General features: G+C 39.0%; 1 protein-coding gene across 1 annotated transcript in view; it reads left to right on the forward strand.

Moving 5' to 3' along the window:
• Window positions 1-22,786, forward strand: part of PNPase (polyribonucleotide nucleotidyltransferase 1) — a 389,999-nt gene extending 367,213 nt beyond the window's left edge. Inside the window, exon 23 of the mRNA XM_090380364.1 lies at window positions 22,604-22,786. Coding sequence (XP_090236490.1) covers window positions 22,604-22,786 — 183 coding nt within the window. The remainder of the gene's footprint in view (window positions 1-22,603) is intronic.
• Window positions 22,787-24,386: the final 1,600 nt, after the last annotated feature.

Raw genomic sequence — 24,386 nt, forward strand, 5'->3', positions numbered from 1 at the left:
GATAAAGGAAAATCGGATCAATGAAAACAAGTCACAACTAAAAAGCAGTCAGAAACAAAAACAACCAACAAAACCGCCTAATGGAAAGAATTCTTCAGTGGAATTGTAGAGGGTTTCGCAGTACAAAAGATGATATATGTGATCTCATCCACCGTTATGATCCAGCAGGCGTATCCCTACAGGAAACTTATTTAAATTCACAAGTGTGTCCTACTATAAAAAATTACTCTATCTTTAGAAGAGATAGAAATATCAACTCTCCAGCCCGTGGAGGAGTGGCGGTTCTTATAAGAAAAAACGTACCCTCCAAATATATTGCTCTTCAGACTCCTTTTGAAGTAGTGGCAGTGCGCATTGAAATTGGCATCACTCTTACAATAGCATCTATATATATTCCTCCTAATTTCTCATTTTCTTCAGATGACCTAGAAAAACTAATAGAACAGCTACCGTCTCCTTTCTGCTTACTTGGAGACTTTAATGCTCATCATCCGATGTGGGGATCTCCAACAATTGACAAGAGAGGCAAGTTAATAGAATCCCTTCTGGACTCTTATCAACTTACCCTTCTGAACACTGGTGAACCTACCTATATTCATTTTTCGACAGGATCCATGAGTGCAATAGACCTGTCAATCTGTTCTCCTTCCATATATACTATTATGGAGTGGTCGGTTCTTGAAAATCCACTAAACAGTGATCACCTTCCGATTCTCTGCAAGCTGCAAACACGGGCAAACTCTCCTTCACTACGTCGCTCCACTTGGAAATTTCGTAGGGCACGCTGGTATGAATATGCAACCCACGTGCAGTTAGACAATAAAATAATTCAATCTCAACCCATAGACAATGTCACAGAACATGTAACTAAACAAATATTACAAGCTGCTACCTCCGCAATACCAAAATCTTTCCCGGGGAAACGGAAACATAGTAATTACTGGTGGAATCAAGATTGCACACACGTCAAACAGTACAAAAATAGAGCTTGGAATTTATTTCGTAAATTTCCCACAACTACCAATCTAATTAACTTCAAAAGACTGAAAGCTCAGTTCCGCCAAATAAGACGAAAAGCAAAGAAAGATGCCTGGATTAGCTTTTCCTCGAGCATAAACAAGGATACAGACAGCAGAATTATCTGGAGAAAAATACAAACACTAAATGGCAAATACATTCAGTCCCCAGCTACAATACTAAACTGGGAAGGGAAAGAGTTGTCATCCCCGGGAGAAATAGCAAATACCTTAGCGGAATCATTCGCTAGCATATCAGCAATAGCCTCCTACAAACCAACCTTTCAGCGAATTAAAAAAACTGCAGAGCAGCATAAGATTAATTTTTCCACGAGAATTTCACATCCATATAACCAGCCATTCACATTAACAGAACTTTTTGGAGCGCTCAATAAAACATCAAATAGTGCTGCTGGTCCAGATGGCATCTACTATATAATGTTAAAACAACTGAACGACAGAGCAAAAAGATCATTGTTAAACTATTACAACTGAATATTCTTAGAAAATGCTTACCCAGTTTCCTGGTGTCACTCAATAGTTCTAGCCTTCCCAAAGCCCGGAAAGGATCGTACCTTTCCACATAACTATAGGCCAATTTCACTGACCAATTGTTTAGGCAAAGTCCTGGAAAAAATGGTTCACAGGCGGTTAATCTGGTTCCTGGAAACTAACAACTTGCTAAATAGTAATCAGTACGGGTTTCGGAAAAACCGTTCCACCGTAGACGTAATGATAAAAGCAGAGTCAAATATACGTAATGCCTTCATAAGGGGACAGCATCTGGTGATGATTAATCTAGATATTCAGAAAGCCTTTGATACCACCTGGCGGTATGGTGTTCTTAAAGATCTACACTCTTTTGGCTTGAGAGGTCATCTACCCCAATTTATACAAAGCTTCCTATGCCATAGAACTTTTCAGGTCAGATACATGAATAATTTATCCAAAACATTTGAACAAGAGGAAGGTGTACCACAGGGTTCCATTCTGAGTCCAACATTATTTGCAATAATAATCACCAACATGAAAAGGGATGTACCAAATACAGTACAATCGTACATATTTTCCGATGACCTCATTATCTCTACTCAATCCCAGACTATGAACACCATCGAAAGGCAACTTCAAATTGCTATAGCTAGAATAGAATCATGGGCATTGCGGGATGGTTATTCCTTAGCAGAAAAGAAGTCTACTGCTATTCATTTGTGTGAAAAATGGAAACTACATCCGGATCCAGAATATTTTTAAAAAACAGCCTGATTCCTGTCACTAACAATTTCCGTCTGTTGGGGTTACATTTAGATAGTAAACTTAATTTTGCTTCCCATATGGCGTACCTCCGGAATACTTGTTTTAAAAAACTGAATATCCTAAGAGCTGTCTCTGCTATGATCTGGGGGTGCTGACAGAAACTCTCTCCTACATCTTTATAGAGCTTTAATAAGATCGCGCTTGGATTATGGAGCACCTGTCTACGACTCTGCCAGGAAAAGTTCTCTATTACGTCTGAACACCATCCAGCATAGTGCCCTTAGAATAGCTGTTGGAGCCTTCAGAACATCTCCGGTTCACAGCCTGTATATTGAGGCAAACGAATCCCCTCTGCATCTCAGGAGAAAAATGTTATTGTTAAATTATGCAGCAAAGATTGGAAGTACTCCAGCCCACCCCAGCTGGCAGTATCTGTTTGATCCTCAACACACCCTGCTATATCACAATAAACCTAATGAAAACCGCCCTGCAGGGATTCGACTGCAAGAACTCATGATCAGTTGGAAAATTAACTTTAAGAATATATTCCAAGACCTTGCTACTCCTGAACCTCCCTGGACTGAATTCATACCTCTCTGTGACAATTTCTTTTCAAGATGGGGAAAATCCTCCCTGGCAAATACCAACTTTCAACAGCTACATAAACTGCATTCTTTGGAAAACTCAGAGAAAGTTCATATCCATACCGACGGCTCCAGAACAGATACGGCTGTTGGTGCAGCAGCAGTTTCCGCCACTTTCTTAACAGCTGCCTCTCTTCCCACTGAATGCAGTATCTATACTGCAGAATTATTTGCAATAAAACTGGCTCTAGATAACATAAACAAATATCATATTAAACAATCTCTGATATATACAGACTCTTTAAGTGCAATCAGTGCCTTTCAATCTACCTTTCCTCCCTCTCATCCCGTTCTTAAAGAGATCCGGTCTAAATTATTTTACCATCAAACAGCCAACTACAAGGTTATCTTCTGCTGGATTCCTGGTCATGTCGGCATCCAAGGTAATGATCGTGCGGATGAGGCTGCTAAACATCCCGACTCTGGATCTTACAGTCAACTGAAAGTTCCATACACAGACTACAAATCCATTATTAAAAAAACATGTTGGAAACAATGGTCTCACCTCTGGCAATCTCAAACCAATAATAAACTGTTCCAGATAAAAAAAGAGCCTCAACTGTGGACATCTAGTTTTAGAAGAAACAGGCGACAAGAAGTAATCCTGGCAAGGCTTCACATCGGTCATTCACATCCAACTCATCTGCATTTGCTTTTGGGCGAGACTCCTCCTCAGTGCTTTTTTTGCCAGTCGCACCTAACAATAAAACATATTCTCATTGAATGTCCCCACCTTTCATGTGTCCGAAATTCCAGCTTCAGCTCCCTCTCCAACTTGCAGGAACCCTTAACCTTATCACATATTCTTGGTAAGGAAGCAAATTTCAAGGATCTGTTTATGTGTTTAAAACGCATAAACTTATATAACAGCATCTAATCATAACGTGAAATCAGTGATACCCAAACCATAAACAGGCGCAATATGGCCCAAGAGGCCCTTGTGCCAAAAACCTCAAATACAACAACAACAACAACAACAGCTCAATTACCCCCAGGTCCTTTTCATTCTCTGCCACTGTCAGTGTAGTGCCACAGAGTCGATACGTTACTCTAGGGTTACTGTTTCCCATATATAGTACTTTACATTTGTCAATGTTAAACTTCAGTTGCCACCACTCAGCCAATCTACTCAACTTTTCTAGATCCTGTTGCAGCAGCATGCTGTCATTAGTGTCATTACCAACCCTGCCAACCTTCGTATCGTTTGCAAACTTGGACATTAAGCCTGATATACCATCATCAATATCGTTTATAAATACAGAAAACAACAATGGACCCAATACTGAACCCTGAGGGACTCCACTAATAACATTAGTCCACGAAGAGCAGTGTCCATTGATTACCACTCTCTGTCTTCTCTCACTCAATCTCACATCACATCTCCAGTGCATGGGTACCTCCCCTGAGTTCAAGGAAGCTCTCATGATTATGGCTAAGAGTTTGCTTACTTCCTTTACATATCCATAGCAGCAATTTGCCTCCAATGCCGCACTGCTCCAATTTGTGCAGCAGTCTTCCATGTGCAACAGTATCAAAAGCCTTTCTAAGATCCAAATATATGATAACAAAGTTATTCCCTGCATCCAGTTGCTTTGTGACCACATATAGTATCCAGTCAAATTGGTCAGACAAGACTTCCCCTTAACAAACCCATGCTGTGTCCAGGGTATAACGGAATTCTTGTCTAGATATTCCTAAAGTGCTTCTTTAACCAGTCCCTCCATTAATTTCCCTGGAACAGAAGTTAAACTAACAGATCTATAATTACTTATGTTGCCCTTTGATCCTCCTTTGTGAATTGGGGTCACATTTGCACATCTCCAGTATATGGGTTCCACCCCTGAGTCCAAGGAAGCTCTCATAATTATGGCTAAGGGTTTGCTTACTTCCTTTGCTGCCTCCTTTAATATAACTGGATAGATCCCATCTACCCCAGGTGCCTTTCTTGTGTTTATCTTCAACAATTTCTCCTCCACTTTACTCTCAGTTATTACAAGATTATCTAGCTTACTGTGAGAGTTGAATACACCTCTGGCATTCCCCTCGCTGAATAACTCCTCGTGTGTGAATGTCGATGCAAAATATTCATTTAGTTTGTTAGCTACCTGAGCAGGATCATCAACAGTTGAACCATCAACATCCAGTGGACCATTTTTATTCATCCCCTTCCTTCTAGAGTTTACATATGTAAAGAATTCTTTGCATCCTTTGCCAAAGATTTCTCATAATCTGCCTTTGCCTGCTTATATCTATCGTAAGCTTCTCTGTCACCCATTAATTTATATGTATCCCATGCATTTTTCTTCTCTGCTACATATCTCATTAATTCATCTAACATCCATTTAGGCCTAAACCTTGAACAATATTTCTTAGTTGGTATGTAAAGCCTAGTAGCTTCCAAGATTAATCCTTTGATTGGTTCCCATTTTGAATTTGCTGTTGGTAACATCATCAGTTGGTCCCACCGTATAGAATTTAAATACTCTCTCAGACCTCTGAAATTGCCTTTATGAAAGCAAAAACCCTTCCCTTTACCCTTGATCGTAGTTACCTCTTTGAGTAAATCCCACTTCAGCACACTGTGATCACTGTCACTTAGGGGTTCCTTTATCTGCAGATTCTTAATGCATGAAGAATCACTACTGACAATGAGATCAAGAAGTTGCTCTACCCTAGTTGCTCCCGAACGTGCCAATGTAGAAAACAATCACCCAATAAATCCACAAGAGCCTTGCTAGTGTGTGAGTGACCAGCCCACAAATTCCAGTCAATATCTGGGAAATTAAAATCCCCCATTATAAGACTCTCTGATTTACTGGCCTGCTCTGTTTCCCTGTACAGTTTTTATTATACTCATCAGCGTCATTAGGTCTATAGCACACTCCTACTCTCAATTTTGATTTCCCATTGCTTATGTCACACCAAACTGACTCGACACTGCACTGTCCAGCGATGTCGACTGGCTTCACTTCCTTTGATTTTATGTGTTTCTTAACTAATAGCATAACCCCTCCTCCCTTTCTGTCCTGTCTATCCTTTCTGTAGACGTTGTACTCCCCAAATTCCAGTTCTGCATTCCTTATATATGTGTGAAACCACGTCTCTGATATCCCAGCACTATCCGCCTTTGATGCTTTCAGCAATACCTGAAATTCATCAAATTTATTTATCAAACTCCTAGCATTGGTGTACACGCAAGTATACATGCACCTGTTCTTTTTCTTAGCTACCCTAACACAACCCATGTGTTTACTTGTACCGCAATGACTCCCAGTAGTCTCTGAAATATCATGCATCTTGTTTCCCAGGCTTCTGCCCATTCCAATAGAAGCAGTACAAGAATCACTTTCACCTCTGCCAGTGGCTACTGTTAATCTATTAGTTCTTGTATCCCCCCAAGCTAGCAGTTTTTTGACCCACCTAACACTGCCTCAATAGCATCAGCAAATATTTTTGCACCCTTTCTATCTAAGTGAATCTCATCCCTATAGAAGCAGTCCCTTTTGTTAACAAGTACAGACCAGGCTGAAAAAAATTATCCCTTGAACCTTGCACAATCTTTCCAGGGCCGAATTGATCGACAAGGTTCTCATCATATACTCCCTCCTATCGTGTCTGGGCAGAATTGCAGACACTTTCAAATTCAACCCTAATTCACGGCTTTTTTTCAACAGTGACCTGTACTTGTTAAGTAATTCTGCCGGTCTCCTACTCTTAATATCATTAGTGCCAACGTGTACAACTATATCACCTTTTGTGCCCTTAAAAGATGATATCCGCTCTACAACGTCATCAACCTTTGCCCCTGGCAGACATACCATGGTCCTGTTCCACCTATCCTTTTTACAAAGCATATTCCCTGTTTCCCTGACAATAGGATCACCAACAACCACTAGTTCCTGTGGGACCAGCTCATTCTGCCTTGGGGGTTGCCGCTGTGTTGCGTGATGACCAAGTGAACATATCTCCTTCTGAGCTGTACTAATTATGTTGGATATGTTTCCCAGTAGTTAAATAATGAACACAGTGCATCACATTCAAGTGCTTTCAATTTTTTTCTTAAATTTTTTTTTTCTTTTTCTCTGATTAACAGAAGTGAAAACTGAATAGCCAATTATCTTGCTACCAATTAATTATTAATTAATTACTAATTGGTAATGAGGTATATAACCAGTGGATTGCCTAGAGAAATATGGATGTATAATAAAAGTTTTTAATTTCAATAAACTGTGCATATCTCACAATGTAATGTTTACTCAACTTTTGGAGTGTGCTCTGCTTATTTTCTCCTGTGTTTTTATTCAGAATTGAAATATAATGCATATTTCATGTGTCTGCTGTGATTAATATATTAAACAAATAGTAATAATTCATTATTTATATGTTTAGTAAATTGATAAGGAAAGAAAAGGATTGAAAAGGGAGAGTTCCTCTCCCTTTTAGAAGAGATTCTAAAAGCAACATCTTTCATGTGCATAGTTCTTAAATTGAAAACTCTTTTTCTGCACATTTACTTTATTGCCCATTCATTCCTGCAATCAGTACACTACAACAAACAAAATATCTAGGGTGCCTCCGTAGCCATAGCCAGGTGGGAAGCAGCAGTGCATAGCACATGCTTCTTGATTAGACCTGGGTTCGAGCCCATCACCACCAAATACAGAGGATGCGGAAAGGTCAGGGAATGACCACCGCATATCCCGGAGCAATATGGCCTTAGTTGCTAATGCTCCTAAAAACTAAATAACAAACATAACAAACAAACACTACAACAAACAAAATATCAAGGGTGCCTCCGTAGCCAGGTGTGAAGGAGCAGCAATGCATAGCACACGCTTCTTGATTAGACCGGGGTTCGAGCCCGTCACCACCAAATACGGAGGATGCGGAAAGGTCAGGGAATGACCACCGCATATCCCGGAGCAATATGGCCTTAGTTGCTAATGCTCCTAAAAAAAAACAAATAACAATAACAAAATATCTAGTGCTTCAGCTACAATATATATGGATAACTTATTTGATATGTATTAAGAAAATAAATAATAATTGCTGGATTTCTGTTTCTGCTTATGTGATTTTAATGAAATTTTGGATTTCTTGACAAATCTTTCTAAAAGACCAAATATAAAATTTCATGTATGTCTCTCCACTGGGAATTGCATTGTTACATGTGAATGGACAGACTAACAGACTGGTGAAGACAACAGGTGCATATATCATATGCAAAAATATGGATGTAGAAGAATAAAAACTAGATATTTTTAATGAAATTGTAAAAGAGAAGGATAGTAGAGATAGTGGTGAATGTGAAAGATATGCCATTTGCTACAGATAACAGTAATGGAAGTGATTCCAGACTATATCCCATTGTGGTTACCTTTCCTAATAAAAGCAAATTCTCAAATCAAAAGTAGCTTGCTCTCAGTGCCTTTGTTGGAAGCTGACTACAGGACACAGTATTGGGCTGCTTCTTCTGACAACCTGAAGCACATAAGATTCATTTAGAAAACTGTCTAACACTTAGTGCTGATAATGCTTCTTTTATGACAGATCTAAAAACTGCAGTAACAAGGATGGATGTTAAATGAGCCAATTAAGCATTTGGTGATAGTCTGCCCTTGTCGCCTAAATATTTTGTATGCTGGAAAGGAGGCTGCTAAATTATTTTGGCTGAGTGGATGAATATTTGGTAGATACTTACTACTCTCTAGAAAGAAGTACTAAAGGGAAAGACAGATTCAATTAATGTGATATGCGAGCTCTTTTCAAAGATATCAAATTGAAAGGTACAATAAGCAATCACTAGTGAGTAGCAGTTCATGATCCAAAGGAAGTTTGAAAAAGACATTAATTAATGAATTCTGAGGAAAAGAACACTGCATTTAATAATTCTTCATGGAAATGCTGTGAGAAACGATATTCAGCCAAGTATCAGGTTAAAAATGCACATTAGATCATCTCTTCTTTCTGGTTTTTTTGAAAATCTCTTTTTTGGAAATGCTGATGTCAGAAAAGTCTAGCCAGTTAGGCCACATTATAGACAAAACTTATCAATGATTCTAAAAAGGACAAAATCTGCAAGAGCGTTTTCTTTGAAGCAATCATTGGTGTCTTAACAGACAATAAACATCAGTTGGTGTTTTAACAACATAAACCCACACAAAAAAATCGTAGGGAAGCTGACAATGAAAAGCATACTGGTAAGGGTACTATAGGTGTATCTTAATATAAATATGTATGTTGTCAATGAAATCTAATTTCAAAATCAAAATCTGAATTTTAAAAAATTTCCAACCTTTCAAAAGTCAAAATTTGCCATGTATATCAGTATATCCACACAAGAAGTCTTGGTGAACTTAAAGAACAGGGAATAATTGAGGTTAAGAGAATTTCCACCAGAAAAGATGGTATTTTCATGTAGAATAGAATAGTAATAGTATTTGCCATATTGTGCAAGGACACCACAGATTTTGCTGCACTAGCCAAAAAAACAACCAAGTAGATAAGAAATAGGTAATTATCCAGTTGACCTTTGAATTATTCAAACTGTCAGCTTCAACTACCTGCAAGGACAACTTGTTCCAGCAATCAACAACTCAGTGGCTAAAAGAAAACTTTCTACAATCTAATCTAAATCCCAAAAATTTGAATTTATGACCCCTAGTTCTAGAATTCTTTATAACAGTGAGAATTCCACCTTCATTCATTTTACTAATCCCTCTGAAGTGCCAGGTTGCCAAGCTCACCATTTGAGTTGCCTATCTTTGGACCCTTTCGAGAATCTCAATGTCTTTTTTCAGATGTCTCCATACTTGATCACGGTATTCCAAATGTGATCTTACAATTGCACTATACAGTAGAATTATGATCCACCTATTTCTACAGGATAACGTTTGATAAATCATTCATAAGACAGTGTAAACAGGCAGACAGGAAAGCCTGTCTGCCCGTTCAGAAAAATTCATATCTGCCAGTATTGTAACTCTCAGATCCCTTTCTTCCTCCACTGGTTTTAATTCAATCCTACCAACAAGTGTATAATTTATTTGTGGGATGCTTTTTCCCCAAGTGTAAGACCTGGCATTTAGAAGGCATTAAAACATAGTTGCCACTTCTTTGACCATCTTTGAAGTCTTTTCAAGTCATCCTGAAGGAGTGCTGCTTAGCACTCATCATTAACGACTCTGCCAATCTTTTTTATGGGGTGGCATAAACTCAAATTGAGGAAACACAGTTGTAGAATAGATGTGCAGAAATTTGCCCATAGCCAGTGGGTAGTCGATTACTGGAACAAACTTCCATCTGTCGTTGTGGAAGTTGATAGTTTAAATAAATTCAAGGAAGATTTGAACAAACTTTTGGAGTGAATGGATGGGTGAAATGGGAAGTGGTTTTTTTTTTTTTTTTTTGCTGATGCTGTATAAGCTTGCTTTCTTACATCATAGGTCCAAGATCCAATCCTTGAGTGATCTGATGTTACACCAATCTAAAGAATATCCATTAATCACAACCCTCTGCCTCACCCTACATGCAATGTTATTATTAACCTTTAACACACCACATTGTTCAAGTTCCATGAAGGCTTGGTATTTGGTATGCAATGTCAGATTATATGTTATAAATCCATTATGGTGCCTCTTATTCAAGAAATACAGACATTCCCAGACAATTCGCTGGGAAATCCTTACTTGTACAAAGTGCATGTCAATAGAACACAATTTTTTCTGAAACTTCACTGCCCTACAACTGATATGTCCAAATCGAAAACAGAAACCACTGCCTATAAACTAGAACAGTGGTCTCCAAATGTTTTTGGTCATTCACCCTTATTTTACTTAAAAGGACTAGCGTGCACCCTGGAATAAAAAATTTAATATACAAATTTAATATTTTTTTAAATTTATAAATCATTTACATGAAAGGCATATCTAAAATCACATATAATTTTTAAAAGATCACAAATAAAAAAATACAAAACAAAATTAAATTGAAGTTCAAGCACAAAATGATATGAAATCATTAATGTAACAAGTGTAGTAAATGTAATGTAATACTATTTGTTTTATTTATAAATAATTTACATGGTATGCATTATATCTAGAATCACATATAAAATCAATCTGATTCGATGCAAAAATACAAAACAAAATGAAATTGAAATTAAAGTACAAAGTGGTATAAATCAAATCAACAGCATTCTTTAGTGGGAAATATGTGCTTGAATATTTTTCATTATTGCTGTGTATCCTGGTTTCATATTTTGGAACACAGCTACCCGAAGATCTGGTTCCAAGTTAAGTTTATTTCTAAACATGATTTTAATAATAGTCATTGCAGAGAAAGTCACCTCACACAGGTATGTTGATACAAATGGAAGGATTGCATCGATCGCTCTGCTTACCAAATCACCCCATGGATCATCTGTGCACCCCTAGGGGTGCACATACCCCACTTTGGAGGCCCCTCCATAGCCAGGTGGGAAGGAGCAGCAGCAGCAGCAGCAGTGCGTAGCACACGCTTCTTGATTAGACCGGGGTTCGAGCCCGTCACCACCAAATACGGAGGATGCGGAAAGGTCATGGAATGACCACCGCATATCCCGGAGCAATATGGCCTTAGTTGCTAATGCTCCTAAAAACCAAATAACAACAACCCCACTTTGGAGACCACTGAGCTAGAACATGCTACAAAAGTAAAAAAACATCATAATGTCTCCTACTAGGAACCAAAACAGATTATATCGCTAACCCATATGAAGAGACCTAGAGAAACTGAAACTGAGAACAGAAACCTTGAAACTGAGACAGAACTAACAATACCCCCAAAAGAGCCTTTCTCAAATGACATATAAAACCTACCTGTTGATAACAAAACACAAACTAGGGCAGAATCATCTAAAAACCCTTCAGTTGATTTTGTCCTAAAAGTTTTTGTTGAAGAAGACATGGGTCCAGGAAAGCCTTTCTGAAAAAGAATAACACCAAAAGTAAAAAAGTGTAGTGTTAGCAATGCCAAAAGCTTCACAAAATAAATAATAAATTCACTACTCAGTGGAATTTCCACAATTCATTCTGAACCAGTATTAATGATTTATATGATCTTACCTCTAAATACACACCAATGTCTCTGCCTCCAGGAGACATATTTGAAACCAAAGGATACTGTGTCAGTATTAGTATTAATACTGAAAAATGATGCAAATGATAGAAGAAAGAGAGCATCACCATTCCCCCCCCCCCTCTCCCAATAGTTTGTCTACTTCTTCCATGAATTTATTCACAGTTCCCACTTCCACAACACCATATGGAAGTTTGTTCCAACAACTAACCACCCACTGGCTGAAAGCAAAATTCCACACGTCTCTCCTGCAACCATCCTTCCTTAGTTTGAATTTATGCTCACTTGTGTGTAGTCTGAGCAAGAGGAAGAATACCATCAGCAGTGACCTTGCTGAATCCATTCAAAGCTATGACCACCTCAGGCAGATCACTTCACAGGTACCTAGTCTCCAGACACTGAAATTTGCAGAACTGAAGCCTTTCTCAGTAACACCACCCTTTTGTTCCCTTCACTAATCTTGTTGCTCTTCTCTGCACCCGTTCCAGGAGATCTACACAGAAAAACTTTCCTAAAATAGGGCCTCCAAATCTGTATGCAATACTGAAGTTGCGACCTAAACATTATCTTGTACAATGGGATAATCATCTCCTTATACCTGCTAACACAAAGTTCCTGTATATCATTGACAAAGCCCCGTGAGCTCTCCTGGCAGCCTGTCTGCACTGCTCAGAGAACTTCATATCCAACTCTATAATTACCCCCAGATCTTTTTCATTCTCCACCACCCGAGTGTGGTACCACCCAGTTGGTACATTAATCTGGGATTACTAGTGCCCATATGCAGTACCTTGCATTTGTCAGTGTTAAACTTCAACTGCCATTTCTCAGCACATGTACCTAATATTTCTAGATCTGATTGCTGTAGCTTACCCTGATTACTGTCAGTAACTGCACTGCCAACTTTTGTCATCTGCAAACTTAGGCATTAAGCCTGATATACCTTTATCAATACAGGGCCAGCCACAAGCATGTTCAACCAGTTCTGTCGAACAGGACCCTTTGCTCAAATGATCTAAATCGTAGGTTCCCAACCACCGGTACATGAACCGGTACCAATACACGAGGAGTGAGCTACCGGTACGCAGGCTGTGAATGAAACCACCTGCAATTTTCCTCATGGGAGAGTAAACTTTTTAAATGTTAATATCATACTAAAGCCAAAACTTATTTTTATTTTTCACTGTTTGTATCTATGTATTTCAGTCTTTCTTCTTGGGGGGCGCCTCCATAGCCAGGTGGGAAGGAGCAGCAGTGCATAGCACACGCTTCTTGATTAGACCAGGGTTCGAGCCCGTCACCACCAAATACGGAGGATGCGGAAAGGTCAGGGAATGACCACTGCATATCCCGGAGCAATATGGCCTTAGTTGCTAATGCTCCTAAAAACCAAATAACAAATAACAAAATAACTTTCTTCTTGGAAAATATACCTCTTTTCTTTCTTGTACTTCTTAATTCATATAACTTTATCCCTTTACTTCCCCTCTTTTTTTTTTTTTTATACGGTCAGTCTTCCTTTAGAGGCTGGTTAGTGAACATTAAAAATAATGTTTGCAGTTGTAGTGATTTTCACAGGTAAATATTCTTAATTAAAAAATATGCTTTTCTGTTTTTAGTAGAATAGCTCGGTTATGGTTACCTAATTATTTATGTGACTTTTCAAAACAGACTTATGTACTCATTAATTAACATATTGATATGTCATAAGATACCAATGTGGTTGACCGGCACACGGGCTTATAAAGGTTGGGCACCTCTGATCTAAATGATAATATTATCCACGTCTTTTCTTCATTTTTTATCAATGAGCCTACCCTAGTCTTATTATTAATATTATTTTGATTTGATTTTAAACAATTTAGCATTAGTAGAGGCATATGATGCAAGAAAGCAAGCTTATACAGCATCAGCCAAAAAAAAAAAAAAAAAAAACCTTCCAATTTCACCCATCCATTCATTCCAAATGTTTGTCAACACCTACAATGACAGATGGAAGTTTGTTCCAGCAATCAACGACCCACTGTCTAAAGGCAAATTTCCACACATCTATTCTTCAACTGTCTTTCCTCAATTTGAATTTATGTCCCTTCAGGTGATTAATCTGGGCAAGAGGAAGAATCTCATCAGCATTAAGCTTGCTCAAACCATTCAAGGCCTTATTATACACCTCAATTTGTCACCAGACACTGTAATTTGCAAAACTTAAGCCTTTCTTCGTAAGAGCAACCCTTTGTTCCATTCACTAATCTTGTTGCCCTTCTCTGTACTCATTCCAGCAGGTCAACATCCTTCCTTAAATGAGGCCTCCAGACCTGTATACAGTACTCAAGGTGTGTCTTGACCATTATCTGTACAAGGGGATAATCACCTTCTTATCCCTGCTAGAAAAATTTCTGTATCTCATTGACAAGATACCATGAGCTTCTCTTGCACAATTACCCCCAGGTCCTTTTTATTCTTTACCACTGTCAGTGTAATACCACACAGTTGATATGTTACTCTGGGTTACTGCTACCCCTATGTATTACTTTACATTTGCAATGTTAAACTTGAGTTGCCACCTCTCAGCCCATCTGCTCAATGTTTCTAGATCCTCTTGCAGTAGCACATTGTCATTAATGTCATTAACAACCCTGCCAACCTTCGTATTGTCTGCAAACTTATAGACATTAAGCCTGATATACAGCAGAGGTTCGAGGTTCACATCTGGTGAGTATGGGCTTGGCACATCCAGGGTCCTGAGCTGGATATCATCATTCTTCTCTTTCTTGGTGATTCCTTTCTACTTTTGACTCACACACTCACTCACTCACTCACTCACTCTCACACACACACACACACACACACACACACACACACACACACACACACACTCTTTTTTTTTGGCTGGTGCAGCATAAGCCTCAGGCTTCCATGCACCATATAGCTAATAATAATAATACCTTCATCAATATCATTAATAAATACAGAGAACAACAATGGAGCCAACACTGAACCCTGGGGGACTCCACTAATAACATTAGTCCATGAAGAGCAATGTCCATTGATTTCCACTCTGTCTTCTCCCACTCAACCATCCCTTTATCCATAGCAACATTTTGCCCTTAATGCAATACTGCTCCAATTTGTACAGTAGTCTTCCATGTGCAACAGTATCAAAAGCTTTCCTAAGATCCAAATATATGATATCAAAATTATTTTTTGCATCCAGCTCCTTTGTGACCACATAGTATCCAATCAGGTTGGTCAAACAATACTTCCCCTTAACAAACCCCTGCTGTGTCCGATCTATAACCAAAATGTTGTCTAGATGATCCTGCAGTGCTTCTTTAACCAGTGCCTCCATTAATTTCCCCAGAACAGAAGTTAAACTAATAGGTCTGTAATTACTTGTGTCACCCTGTGATCCTCCTTTGTGAATTGGGATCACATTTTCCCCTCTCTAGTCCATGGGTAACTCCCCTTATAGGTGCTATTCTTTTTATAATTTCAATTAATACTGTTTCTGATAGTGATTTAGCATTATTTGTTGATGATTTCTTTATAGACAATTATAAAGAACAATAACCTGCCGATGGGTACAAATTTTTTCAACTTGACCTACAGAAAATAGTGTGTATTCATTTTTAGTTGCCAAATAAACATGTACCTAGTCCAGAACTCCAACCAAATGGCCAATCAGTATCAACATACATGCAGCATACAATTCCTAGGAATCATGTTCAGCTGCAAATTACTTCTTAGAACACATAAAACAGCTGAGAATATCCTGTCAGCAAAAATTAAAAATCTGGATTCTCTCAGCCTCTAAAGAAGAAGCTGTTTACCTTACCATGCTACAGTTATATAATCTTGATGAGATCTAGACTAGACTGGAGTATGGAGCACGAGGTACAGCTCAGCAAGACCTAGCACACTCTGCTGTCTCAACTTCATTCATCAAAGCACAGTACATGATGCCCAAGGAGCATAGCACCATGTCTCCAGTCTGTAAGTTGAAGCATATGTACAACCTCTCTTTATATTATCAGTTAAAATTTGTTTATTATGTTTCTTTATATACCAACTTGATATTGTTCTTATAAAATTACAACTTTGCTAATAAGTACTTTTTTCTTTTAATTAAATGTAGACAGAAATAAAAAAAAAATAAATAAATTTTTTGTTTATACTCTGGGATGACCAAACGGTTAGAGGAGTTCATAATATAGACAGAATACAAGAAATGGCACCGTATTTAGCAGTCACGTGCTTGAACCCCGGTCACTCAAGGCACGTGTACTTATGCACCTGCACACCTGACCACTCAGAAAGAATTTTTCCCTGCCTTTAACTATGCTCCAAGCCCTGAAAAACTCCATGAGCATCGCCACCCAATAAAAGAAATAACCGCCTCCTTAAATACCTTAACTGAACTGGGGAGAAGCATACTTTGTTCGATCCTGGGATGCATTAACATTAGTAGAGGCATATGATGCAAGAAAGCAAGCGTATATAGCATCAGCCAAAAAAAAAAAAAAAAATTCCATTCAAGGGGTGGTTGAGGTGGAGAAGACAGAGAGTGGTAATCAATGGACACTGCTCATCGTGGACTAATGTTATTAGTGGAGTCCCTCAGGGCTCAGTGTTGGGTCCATTGTTGTTTTCTGTATTTATAAATGATATTGATGATGGTATATCAAGCTTAATGTCCAAGTTTGCAGATGATACAAAAGTTGGCAGGGTTGTCAAGGACACTACTGACACTATGCTGCTGCAACAGGATCTGGAAAGGTTGAGCAGATGGGCTGAGAGGTGGCAAATGAAGTTTAACATTGACAAATGTAAAGTACTACACATGGGAAACAGTAACCCCAGAGCAACATATCAACTCTGTGGTACTACACTGACAGTGGTAGAGAATGAAAGGGACTTGGGGGTGATTGTGCAGGCAGATATGAAGTTCTCTGAGCAGTGCAGACGGGCTGCAAGAGTAGCTCATGGAGTATTGTCAATGATATACAGGAATTTTTCCAGCAGGGATAAGGAGGTGATTATTCCATTGTATAAGGCAATGGTCAGGCCACACCTAGAGTACTGTATACAGGTCTGGAGGCCTCATTTCAAGAAGGATGTAGAGCTGCTGGAACGAGTACAGAGAAGGGCAACAAGATTAGTGAATGGAACAAAGGGGTGCTCTTACGAAGAAAGGCTTAAGTTTTGCAAATTACAGTGTCTGGAGACTAGGCACCAGCGAGGTGATCTGATAGAGGTGTATAAAGCCTTGAATGGTTTACGCATGCTCAATGCTGATGGGATTCTTCCTCTAGCTCAGAAAAATCACCTGAGAGGGCATAAATTCAAATTGAGGAAAGACAGATGTAGGATAGACGTGCGGAAATTTGCCTTTAGCCAGCGGGTGGTTGGTTGGTGGAACAGACTGCCATCCCTTGTGGTGGAGGTTGATAGCCTAAATAAGTTTAAGGCTCAGCTGGACAGGTATTTTGAACGAACAGAGGGGTGAAGTGGAAGTGGGTTTTTTTTTTTTTTTTTTTTTTGGCTGATGCTGCATAAGCTTGCTTTCTTGCATCAAAAATGCCTCTACTAATGCTAATGCTAATGCTAAAATTCAATACTGTAACTAAAAACACTTTAATAAAATAAGTATAAAATAGATATATATTTACAATAAAAATATAAATAACACTGATAAAATATACTAAAAATAGAAATTAAAAGCGATAAAATTTGCTGTAGCTTTCGGAGGCAGCAGTCTCCTTCCTCAGCAGCATATGTTTGCTGTGCGGCACATCCTTAAATAGCAGATCCACGGCACACGTCACATGGTTTCACGGTTGGAATTTTCCATTTGCGCCCTGGGACCGGAAATGGCTCGGGAGCGCGCTAGCTGAAACCATTCATCACATCCAAGAATGGCGGTTTCCAGGAGGGGGTGTAAACATACACCCCTATCCCTATTAATAGTATTGCTAGCTGCCCCAGTACGTAAGCTCTCAAGCCATTTATGATCCCAGAACCCTTGTGCATGATCTGTGATGACAGCATCCTCCTGGGAAATTTGATGTTGTTTCTCCCAGAAATGTTATGCCACAGCAGACTTTCCATAATTTGCGGACTTTATTGCATTTACATGCTCCCCCAGCCGGTCTTTCAATCGCCGTCCTGTCTCACCCACATAACACACCCCACAATCCGGGCATTTAATTTCGTACACCACCCCACTACTGGCTTCTTTGGATATGGGGTCTTTAACTCAAGATATCGCTGTGTGCAACCTCCGACCTGGGAGTTTCACACAGTGTATCTGACACTCCCGAATTATACGTGCAATGTGGTCTGAAAGGCCCAGATACTAGGGAATGTATGTGGTGCTCACAGGGGCGAACTGCTCATTACGGGTGGACTCTACTCTTCTAATGGCTCTGTCCAACACCCTCTGGGGGTAGTCGCACTTCTTGAGGTCTGCTGTGACCCGAACAATTTCATTATCTTAATCCTCAGAGGTGCTGCGGTGGGACCACACTCTGTCTATTACAGCCTTGACCACACTGTTTTTGTTTTGGCTGGCCTGTGCCGAGGTATATTGGGTATATTGACCCCGGCACATCAGCTTTCTAAATACTTGGACTTAGCCTGCCACCTTCCCTAATAACCAACACATCAAGGAATGGCAAGGTTCCCTCTGCTTCCACCTACGAAGTAAATTTAATAAAAGGGGAGCAACTATTAAGTATGTTAAGTACCTGATCCTCCCTCCCCCTTTGTACAATGGAGAATGTGTCATCAACATATCTCTTCCATCTGCGCATGGGAAATTCCAAATCCCCAAAAATCCTGACTTCTAACTCTTCCATAGCTAAATTGGCCACTATCGCACAAAGGGAGAACCCGTGGCTGTCCCATGGACCTGCCTATACATGACATCTTGGAATACCATAACGGTACTAGATAAGCAAAACTCCACTCCTTCACAAATGTCATCAATACTTAGAGGTGACCTGGTACTTAACATGAATGGCCTTAGAAAAAGGATGTAGAGGTACCAGGTCACCTCTAAGTATACATTCTGCATACATTCCCTACTATCCGGGCCTTTCAGACCACATTGCACGTATAATTCGAGAGTGTTAGATACGCTGTGTGCAATTCCCAGGTTGGAGGTTGCACACAGCGATATCTCGAGTTAAAGACCCCATATCCAAAGAAGCCAGCAGTGGGGTGGTGTATGAAATTAATTGCCGGGATTGTGGGTGTGTTATGTGGGTGAGATGGGGTGGCGATTGAAAGACCGGCTGGGGGAGCATGTAAATGCAATAAAGTCCGCAAATTATGGGAAGTCTAGGAGAAACAACATCAAATTTCCCCTGGAGGATGCTGTCATCACATCATGCACAAGGGTTCTGGGACCGTAAATGGCTTGAGAGCTTACGTTGTTGTTGTTGTTATTTGGTTTTTAGGAGCATTAGCAACTAAGACCATATTGCTCCAGGAATATGCGGTGGTCATTCCCTCACCTTTCCGCATCCTCCGTATTTTGTGGTGACGGGCTCGAACCCAGGTCTAATCAAGAAGCGTGTGCTACGCACTGCTGTTCCTTCCCACCTGGCTACGGAGGCGCCCGAGAGCTTACGTATTGGGGCAACTAGCAATACTATTAATAGGGATAGGGGTGTATGTCTACAACCCCTCCTGGAAACCGCCGTTCTTAGACATGATGAACGGTTTCAGCTAGCGTGCTCCCGGTCCCAGTGCGCAAATGGAAAATTGCAACTGTGGAACCATGTGACGTGTGCTGTGGATCTGCTATTTAAGGATGTGCCGCACAGTAAACATATGCTGCTGAGGAAGGAGACTGCTACCTCCAAAGGCTACAGCAAATTTTATCGCTTTTAATTTCTATTTTTAGTATACTTTATCAGTGTTATTTATATTTTTATTGTAAATATATATCTATTTTATACTTATTTTATTGTAAATAAAGCGTTTTTAGTTACAGTATTGAATTTATTTATCTTCTGGCTGGTGTGAAGCTTAATCATGAACATGAATTGTCCCAGCCTTGTAGACCTATTTAGAGATACACTTCTTCCTTGAATTTATTTAAACTATCAACTTGCATAATGACAGATGGAAGTTTGTTCCAGCAATCAATTACCTGCTGGCTAAAGGCAAATTTCTGCACATCTGTTCGGCAACTGCCTTTCCTCAATTTTAGTTTATGCCTGCTCAATCCATTCAAGGCCTTATACACCTCAATCAGATCACCTCGCAGGTGCCTAGTCTCCAGACGCTGCAATTTGGAGAACTTAAGCCTTTCTTCGTAAGAGCACCACTTAGTTCCCCTCAGTAGTCTTGTTGCCCTTCTCTGTACTCTTCTAGCAACTCTACATCCTTCCTAAAATGAGACTTCTAGACTAGTATGCAGTACTTAAGGTGTGGCCTGACCATTGCCTTATACACCTCCTTATCACTGCTAGTAAAATTCCTGTATATCATTAACAAGACCCCGTGACCTGCTCTGGCAGCTTGTCTGCACTGCTCAGAAAACTTCATATCTGATTGCACAATTAACCCCAAGTCTCTTTCATTCTCTACTACCCTGAGTGTAACTCCACGTAGTTGGTACATTGCTCTGGGGTTACTACGACCCATATGCAGTACTTTACATTTGACAGTGTTAAACTTCAGTTGCCACCCCTCAGCCCATCTGCTCAACTTTTCTAGATCCTGTTGCAGTAGCATATTGTCATTAGTGTCATTAACAACCCTGCCAACCTTCATATCATCTGAAAACTTGGACATTAAGCCTGATATACCTTCATCAATATCATTGATAAATGATAAATATACAAAACAACAATAGACCCAACACTGAACCCTGGGGGACACCTGATATGTGCAAATCTTGGGAAGTGAATTAGCCAACAACACTGCAAAAGTAGCTGCCCCACCACCCGATGGTAAGTGGAAAGTTCCACACTAAGACTGCATGTTAATAATCTGAAAAAATAAAAATACACATTTGTCAATGGCAGTTCTTAAAAACTGAGCATAACAGCAAGTATTAAACTAACCATTAAATTATGGCCCTCAAACTTCAGATCAAATCACCAGCAGAAAGTAATATATAGAGAATATTACCTTCTGAAGGTAATGCTAGCTTATCTGCAAACAAATTACACAAATATTAACACTGCTCACCTTTTAATAGTGGAGGGCCCCTCAGCATCAGTAATGAGGATCTTTAGTCAGACATATCCTCGTTGAATACACCAATTATGCAAGTGAATGCCCAACACTGATCTAAATCAGAGGTTCTCCAGTTAGCTTCATTTGCTTCATCTGAAATTCCCCTCACATTCCTCACTTTTGGCTAATGAAATAAATGTTTCAAACATTTTCGCCTTTCCAAAATTGATTAACGATAATATATTATACCTTCTCTAGCTGCAAATTCCAAAATTCCTAAACACTTGCATTTCTTTCATGGCCTGCTAATTGGCAAAAGGATTATGGATGCCCTGATGTGAGGAATGAAGATAGGCTCAACAGAAAATACTACTTAAATGCAGTTAACCCAATAAGCAGGAAACAACTCAAACTGAAAAATAAAATTTAAATTTCCATGTTGGTTCAAATCATTTGAAATTTACTTTCATTTTCCAGTTTGTTTGAAACTTTCTGATTATTGAATGAACTATATTGAAGATATTTTCTGTTATACCTGTTATCACTAATGCTGAGAGATACCCTAGTAATTTTGCCAATTTAGTAGACAATGACAGAAGTACATTAGTGTTTAGGAATTTTCAATGGCTGGTGCCTCCCTTCTGAAGTGGTCATCCTAAATTCTCTTTTTTTTTTTTATCCCCGGTTCTTAGTAAGAGACTGTATTCACACACAATGAGTTAATGCAGGTGGGGAGGGGGGGATTCCAGGCAGAAAGTATTTTGTTGTCTGTTTGCTTCCCTGGGTGAGTGCAAGTTCTTGCTTATCATCTTTGGTATTTTTACTTTATTTTTTCTTTATGTAATTTCAAATTTGTCTTTTATGTGCTTGTACACAGGTAGCAGTTTGCAGCCATTCTTGTGTGTGGTCTAATAGTGTTTAATTTTTTGTGCATCATTAGAAGATACTCATTTTGATAGGTTGCCATAGTGCCAAGCAGTTGGGAACAAGTGATTTCTAGTGCACCTATACAGCTAGATTTAGTAAAAATTCATATTCACATCTAGGAAAACATAATCTGGTCTTTTCCGGCAAACTTTCATTCCACGACTATACAAAAATTTTATATAAATGCTTCCAAAATCTAGGGATATAAAACAGAGCGAAAAAGAAAACATTGCTTTATAATCTAGGAAATACCAAAACTTAAACATCATAGCTTAAATTAGCCATCATTTCAGTATATTTTAGCTCATTTTAATGTTTAAAGAAGAATTGCAGTTTAATATTTATAATAAATAAATATCAGATTGAAGTTCAGTTAAATTTGTAATCAAATTTAATTTCCCTGCATCTTGATTATATTTTGTTTATTACACATTCAGTTTTCATTTGCAGGTTGCTCATCCAAGTGCTTTAGGTTTAGAAAGCGGCCAGAAGATCTCTGTAAAATACTTTGGTCGAGATCCAGTCACTGGCATCATTAGATTGTCCAGAAAAGTGCTCCAGGGACATCCTTCCACAACTGTCAGAAATTTAGGATTTGCAACAGAAAAATCAACCACAGAAGGTGTCAGCTAATACTTGTAGTTAGTAAAGACTTCATTTGTAAAAATATAATATAATAAAGAATTAATTTGTAAAAATAGAATAAAGACTTAATTTGTAAAAATAGAATAAAGACTTAATTTGTAAAAATGTAGTAAAGACTATTTGTAAAATATTCACATCCAGAATAGTCTATTCTGGATGGGAAATTTATTAAAGCTACACGTCTTTATAACATTTATTCGATACTTAGATTCTATTGGGATACATATTCCCCCCCACACACACACACTCTCTCTCTCTCTCTCTCTCTCTCTCTCTCTCTCTCTCTCTCTCTCTCTCTCTCTCTCTCTCTCTCTCTCTCTCTCTCTCTCACACACACACACACACACACACAGCAAAAGCCTCAGGCTTCCTTGCACCATATAGCTAATAATATCCAAAACACTGTAGTAGCATCTGCTGGATTACCATCCACTTTTGCCTTGCAATCACACACAACAGATACTGTGTATTTTACTGTGTAGTTGAAGGGCTAACTACATAGCAAGATACTGAGTAAAAGTTGCTCACAGAAGCTGGTGTACCATCAAGATTGTAGTTAGTGATTTGCTTTGCATGTGCAGTGGTTTAAAATTATAATCCTGGTACTTAAAGCTCTTACCCCTGCAGTGGTGGTGCCCCATATTGAAACAAAGCTGGTAGTGGAGAACCTGACACGCAACTTTTTTTATTATTTCTGGGAAAAAAATTTTTTTTTTTATTCTACTTTGAATACTATTTCATCTTTTCTTAATGTTAAAAAAAAAAAAAAAATATATATATATATATATATATACAGGGTGGCCATAATTAAAGTATCCCTATCCAGAGCTCTCTGTAGCTCTAAGTAATAAGCGGAATGCCACCAAAATTAGTAAGTAAACTATTCGAGGCATGGGGAGAAGGATCCCGTGAAAAAAAAAATTTGTTCCAAAATCTGCCAATAAGAGATAAGATGGTGCTGTACAAGAGGAAAGACACGACAAAGTACCAACAAATAAATAACTAAGACAAACCTTAATGAAATTACAAATTTTTATTTGTGCTCTTTGCAAATAAACTGAACTAAACTGCCAGAGGAAATGGTTTCACAGCTCCAAACTCACTGACAGTTTACTCCCAATGGTCAATGATGTCGCTGATGGTGGAGTTGGTTTTTGATGTGATTACCATTGTTCTGGACCAGAAATTGCATTCGATGCACAGTGTGCTCGACTGAAGAATGCGGCGCCTCCGTAGCCAGGTGGGAAGGAGCAGCAGTGCGTATCACATGCTTCTTGATTAGATCGGGGTTCGAGCCCGTCACCACCAAATACGAGGATGCGGAAAGGTTAGGGAATGACCACCGCATATCCTGGAGCAATATGGCCTTAGTTGCTAATGCTCCTAAAAACTAAAAACAAACAAACTGAAGAATGCAACATCTTTGTTGCATTCTTCAGTTTGTAATGTTCCGCACATGCTGCGTTACGTTGTCCTTTAAGACAGCCAGGTTAGGGACACTTCCTCAATAGACATTGGCCTTGAGGTGACCCCACAACTAAAAATGCCTGACTCCACAGTCAGGTGAACATGGTGGCCATGCAATGGA

This window comes from Mastigoproctus giganteus, chromosome 8 (genome assembly GCF_048544385.1).
Source record: "Mastigoproctus giganteus isolate SK-2022 chromosome 8, ASM4854438v1, whole genome shotgun sequence".
Lineage (NCBI taxonomy): Eukaryota > Metazoa > Arthropoda > Arachnida > Uropygi > Thelyphonidae > Mastigoproctus > Mastigoproctus giganteus.